Here is a 5,779-nt window from a genome sequence, read left to right on the forward strand (position 1 = left end):
GTTTTCTTACTACTACCTGCTGCTAGCAAAGATATAGCAAAGAGATGGGAAGTCAATACAGCCTGATAGAAAGCAGTTTGTGGCCCTCTTTTTATTGGTCAAACAGATAAAGCTGTCACATCTTGTGAGCTTCACACATATTAAACACAGTTTTCAGGGTCTCAATAGTTAAATGATGAGTGAATGGATCTTCTCCGTATTAAAGCTCTTATATCAGTGTTTAAGCAGAGGAAAATGGGCGGTTGTGAGAATCTCAACACTGTCAGGGATGACACAAACCAGACATCTTGTGTCGTTCACCATAACATCACATTTTTTTACAGCTTGCTCTCAGGGCTGTCTCCTCCCAGTTTAGATCTAATAACTACCTTTAAATACGCCTGTGTGTTTGTGCTGGATTTCCTCTGGGAGCTCTGCGATATGGCAAAACCAAGCAGCTCCAACTGGGCCAACGCAGGATGGGAGGGGCCCCGCAGGATGTTAGCTTTGACCGGCTGGAACCACAGGAGGCTTTTTATAGTGACATTAACCCAGGGCTGCGGCTTCACAACTACACAGCATTGGTTTCACAGAAGCAGGAAGTTCAGTCGAACCATTTTAAGTTGACAAAGTGGAGCAATTGTGTTTTTCTGAATCTAGAGTTTAATTGTGGCACAGCGCTGTGATGGTTTTAAGTGGAGCCGGTAGCAATTGTGTGGCCTCATTTCAGTCAATCATAGAGAGAGGGAAAGGAAATGTGGATTTTAGTGTGATTAAAATCGAGCACAGATGCATGTGCTGTGCAGCATGTCTGTCTGAATAGTGTGTATGTGTGTGTGTGTGTGTGTGTGTGTGTGTGTATGTGTATGAGAGGGGGGCAGAGAGAGAGAGAGAGCAGTCTGGACAGCACACATTGTTAAAATTAGCCTGAAGTCATTCATGAATGGGATGTTGGAAACCAAGAAAAACACACACGCACACATGCACACACACACACGGAGAGAGAGACAAACACACACTTATATTCTTATCTGCAAGGATGGAAGTACTAATTCAGATCTTTGCCTGAAGTAAATATAGAAGTACCAAAGTATGACGTCTAAAACATTACAAGTAAAAGTCCTTCGAAATGTTTCTGAAGTAAAGGTGCGCAAATATTATGCGGCAAAATGTACTTGTATGTAGAAAATTTAAAGTATTTATGAAGCAGAAAGACTCCTTGCTGTATTGTTGATTATACCCTGTAATGCTGAATCTGATCTGTGATTTGCAGAAACGTGATTCAAACATTTACTCTCAGGATTTAGTTAAAGAGCTTCAAGAAAACAGTGCTGACGTTCTTACATCAGTGGTTCTGTTTGTCCAAAGAATGTGTCCTGTGTCGTCTCGGACGCCATTTGTCTCTGGACTGCATATGACAAATTTCCACAGCCCTTGGGCAACTAATAATGTTACGTTCGCTTGATGTTTGCTCCATCATTAGCTGCTATAAGACTTCATCCCAATGGATAAGCCCCCACAGTGGAAGTTCCTCGCATCAAGATTCAGTTACTTAAATTTGCACATTTTCACACGCACATTCCTTTTTCATGTATTTTCATGTATCATATGCTGTTCAAAACGTAAAACAAATGTTCAGAGAGCTTTGGAGCTTTGGTAAAACAGCCAGCTATTTACATACTATGGTGTTCCACACCTTGCCCATAGGGGGTGCTGCAGCATCCTCGGGACCCACCTTTTAAAATGCAGTGACGTAGACGTAGCATAAAAAAATGAAAGTACCGGTAAAGTACAGGTACTTAAAAAAGTACAGGTCTTGGGTAAATGTACCTATTACACCCACCAATGCTATTCTGTTTCTTCTATATTCTCCTCCACTACACACAGCCACCCAAACATGCCTTTTCTATTTGTTGTTCTTTCTGTCATCCACTAACACCCTATCATATTCCCTCCCTCTCACTCATACTCACATACCCTCTGGCCGCAGAACTCCAGCCAAAATCCACTGGCTTTTGCCTTAACCTCATGTTGTGTTTATATATCCATTTTCCATCATTTATCATGCAGTATTATAGCTGACTCTGGTTGAACTTAGAGCGACTAAAGATAACAAACAGGCTTATTAAGTGCTGACAGACGTGACTGACGGCCTCAGCTCTCAGAGTGGGGCCAGGGTGCGGGCTGGAGTTCCAGCTGCAGTTCTCTCATTTACCAGCAGATGTTTTTTTATTCAGTGCCGTGTCGCCTGGAGCTTAAGGAAGCAGGTTTAGGATTGCTTTGCTTGACACATTAAATCTGAGCAGCTGGTGAAGGAACAGTCAAGATCAATCTCTGAAGTTTGACAAGTCACTAAAAGTATTTTTAAAAGCTCTTAGTTGCACAGATTGGTTTAAAAAAAAAAAACATATTCAGCTGATGAAATTTTTCTGTTGCAAGAAAAAAACAGGGTGGGGTGAATATTGAAAACTTTAAAAGTCTTTTAGAATTAAAAAGTTTTTTGACACTTTTGTCCAAAGAGACTCACAGTTAAATCAGTGATGTTGTTAGACCTGAGCATCTCAGCCCCAAGTGTTTTATGAAAAGCACTGAATTCAAATAGGCTGTGCATATATTTTGTAATAATAAAAATAGTTATAGAAATAACAAAAGAAAGTTCAAGAACAAATAATGTGTCATTTTAATTCAGGTATTAAAACCATTATTGATTAAAAATGCTTTGGGTCCTTTTTATGTGATCACATGCAGAGAGAGAGAGTGCAGCGGTAATCACTTTAATGTTGCATGCTTTATCAAATGCTGGGCAGTTGGGTAGTACAAATCATATTTTTTGTTGATTATATTTGATTATATACTTCTAAAAGTAACCAAAGCAGAGAAATGTAGTGGATTAAAAAGCACAATGTTCAAAGTCAGATGTATAAAGTAGTATAAAATGGAAGTATGGGGTGGAGCGCTTCTTTGTTTGAGCGACTCGTGGTATGAAGCACTTATTGAACCTTTAGTATGTTTTAATGTGCGTCTCACGAATGTGAATGTTATGTTTTTGAGCTTTAAACCAAAGGTGATTTTCTGTCACTATGTGATAGACAATAAAGTTTTCTTATTATTCTTGATTCTTGAATACTATAGCTGCCCAATATTCTCTAAATTTTATTGATATCTGTTGCAAAGTATTCTGTTTTTTTATCAATGCTAATTACTAAAAATTACTAATATTTCATAATGTATTTTATAATTAATCTGGAAAATTCAAATAATAATAAAAATTCCCAGAACTCCCTACAGAGGTCCAGGCTAAGTCCCTGAAATCCTCAAATCCCTGAAAATTCCCTGTATTCAAACTCTGTGGGAACAAGGGCTCAGTGTCTTTTAAAATTTGACGTGCATCTCTCCAAACAAACAACTAAAAGTGTGTTCCACTACAGTCCAAACCTCCACTTGGTCCAGCAGGTGACTTTCCCCTCAATATGCACAGTTAGTCATGAAGCTGTTGCTTTTGTTGTGTATCTCCTCAGGGACTGTGATGTCAGTCAGATTAACTACATGTACGCCCAGTATGTTAAAAACACCATGCAACCTCTCAACATTGCAGACGTCTCAAAGGACCAACGCTTCCCCTGGACAGTCAGTATATGTCTTCTTTAATTCTCGTCTTTTCTTTTCTCTCCTTTTACCAATGTGTGTAATTATTCCTCTCACCCTCTTACAGAGTGAAAACCCAGATCACACCAGCCACCAGATAAAGAGTTTGCTCTGCACTCCCATCAGGAATGGCAAGAAGGACAAAGTCATAGGTGGGATCTCTCTCTCTGTCACTGTCTCGTTGGTGGACACTTTATCTGGGCTGACACCACCTCTAACTCATCTGTTAATGACAGCAGCCTGGCTACAAAAATATCAAAATGCACTGATTTTAAAGTTGAGACAACAGCAGGATGTTGTGTGTAGACCAGCAGCACAGATGGGACGGTAATATTTGGGAATGTATCATTTAATACTGAGTTGTTTAGGGGCCAAAATAACATTAGGTCAGATTCTTCTTCATTGAGCTGAAGAAGTTATTAGACATCCAGCACTCAGTGTCCATTAACCCTTTCAAATCTGGAGTGACATCACTTTTCTCTTGCTGCTTTTAACAAGTATTTAAACATCTGAACCTTTTGCTTTTGATTTTTTTTAAAAAAAATCATGGGGAAAAGGCAGCAAACAACTTGGTAAGAAATGTTCCACAAATTGCAAGGAATTAGTAGATTTACTAATAGAGTTTACATGTTCTCCTCGGGTCAGTGTGGGTTTTTCCAGCTTCCTCCCAAAGACATGCAGGTCAGAATAATTGGTGACGCTAAATTGCCCGTAAGTGTGAATGTGAGCATGAATGGTTTTCTGTTTCAGTGTGTCAGTCCTGCGATAGTCTGGCGACCTGCCCAGACCTTTTATTGTTAGCATAATGCGTCTACGTTATTGGAAGTAATGACGGCTTGTGGCTGCAATAGAAATAAATCTGCTAATGTTTTGAACATCCATTGTCATGCTTTTTGGAATGTTATCGCCACAGGAGAAGTCGTAAAACATTACTCAGTGGAAACACAGTCATCTCGCCATTGTGTTTATCACCATTTTGAAAACATTGCTTAAGTTTTGCACAAATCTGTAATGGAAACCTGCCTAGTGAAGCAGTTTCAGTGATGTTTTTTTTTCTTTAAACCAGACTGGAACTTTTCATATCAGCAAATGGTTTTCTAGTTACTTTTCAAGGCAGTGATGTAACATCAGCATCAGGGGTTTCAACAATGTGAAATCACAGCCCTGAGAACATATTAAGGCTGCATAGCATTACCACTTTTATTATCTATCCATGAATAGTCGTGCCACTCGACCCATCACTGTGATTAGCATCAGCATAATCAGCTGATAGCAGCTCCATTAGTTGGCTATGAAGATGACTAATGACTGTGGATGTCTCTCAGTGATCAAACAAAACAGGTCTTTACAGCCTCTCCACCAACCTTTAAGAGTCTCGCTGATGAGCAAGATCAAAACAGCTCAATTTAATTCTTCTCCAACACATTCATTCAGAATATATCATTAGCATTAGACATGCAACATTCTGTTCCATGTCTTTGTAGGACACTGGTGTAAAGAAAAACTGCTCACCTCATGCTCATATTTAAGCTAGAATGCTGCCTGACCTCAGGTTTCTGGAATATGAGGAACTCTTCAAGATTTTATGAGTTTAGTACCAACAGACACAAACAGTCAAAACTATGACCCATATGTGTGTTCCTGTGTGTCTGTGTAGGTGTGTGTCAGCTGGTGAATAAGATGGATGAAGCATCAGGTGGTGTGAAGGCCTTCAACAGGAACGACGAGCAGTTCCTTGAGGCGTTCGCCATCTTCTGTGGTCTTGGTATCCAGAACACACAGATGTACGAGACGGTGGAGAGAGCCATGGCCAAGCAAGAGGTCACTCTGGAGGTCAGCCTCACACCCACATGCGCACACACACACACACACACACACACACACACACAGCGTATAGTTTTAAATAATCTAATGCATCATTACATATTCTCAGTAAATTTAAAAATCGGACTTTATTTACCTCAAATAAAGAGAGACCCCTGAGTTATTAACACACTGCTAATGATTCCAGGTCTTTACAGGATATAACTGTAATATTTCACAATAAATAACTGTAAAAGTGATATAGTTACTTACTGTCTAAGTAATGCAACTAGTGGCCAGTAAAAGTAAAATCCTGGAAATAATCACATCATCTTCAGAATATGTCTTATTG

The 5,779-nt window shown here is 39.5% G+C and overlaps 1 protein-coding gene across 1 annotated transcript; it reads left to right on the top strand.

Moving 5' to 3' along the window:
* Positions 1 to 3,497: 3,497 nt before the first annotated feature.
* On the top strand, positions 3,498 to 5,457 carry LOC121940599 (cGMP-specific 3',5'-cyclic phosphodiesterase-like; the record flags this gene model as incomplete). The annotated part of the gene is made up of 3 exons (XM_042483327.1): positions 3,498 to 3,606; positions 3,692 to 3,776; positions 5,282 to 5,457. Coding segments are annotated over 3 exons (370 nt in total), but the record flags the coding sequence as incomplete, so codon positions are not given.
* Positions 5,458 to 5,779: the final 322 nt, after the last annotated feature.

The sequence above is a fragment of the Plectropomus leopardus genome, unplaced genomic scaffold (genome assembly GCF_008729295.1).
Source record: "Plectropomus leopardus isolate mb unplaced genomic scaffold, YSFRI_Pleo_2.0 unplaced_scaffold9089, whole genome shotgun sequence".
Taxonomy (NCBI): domain Eukaryota; kingdom Metazoa; phylum Chordata; class Actinopteri; order Perciformes; family Serranidae; genus Plectropomus; species Plectropomus leopardus.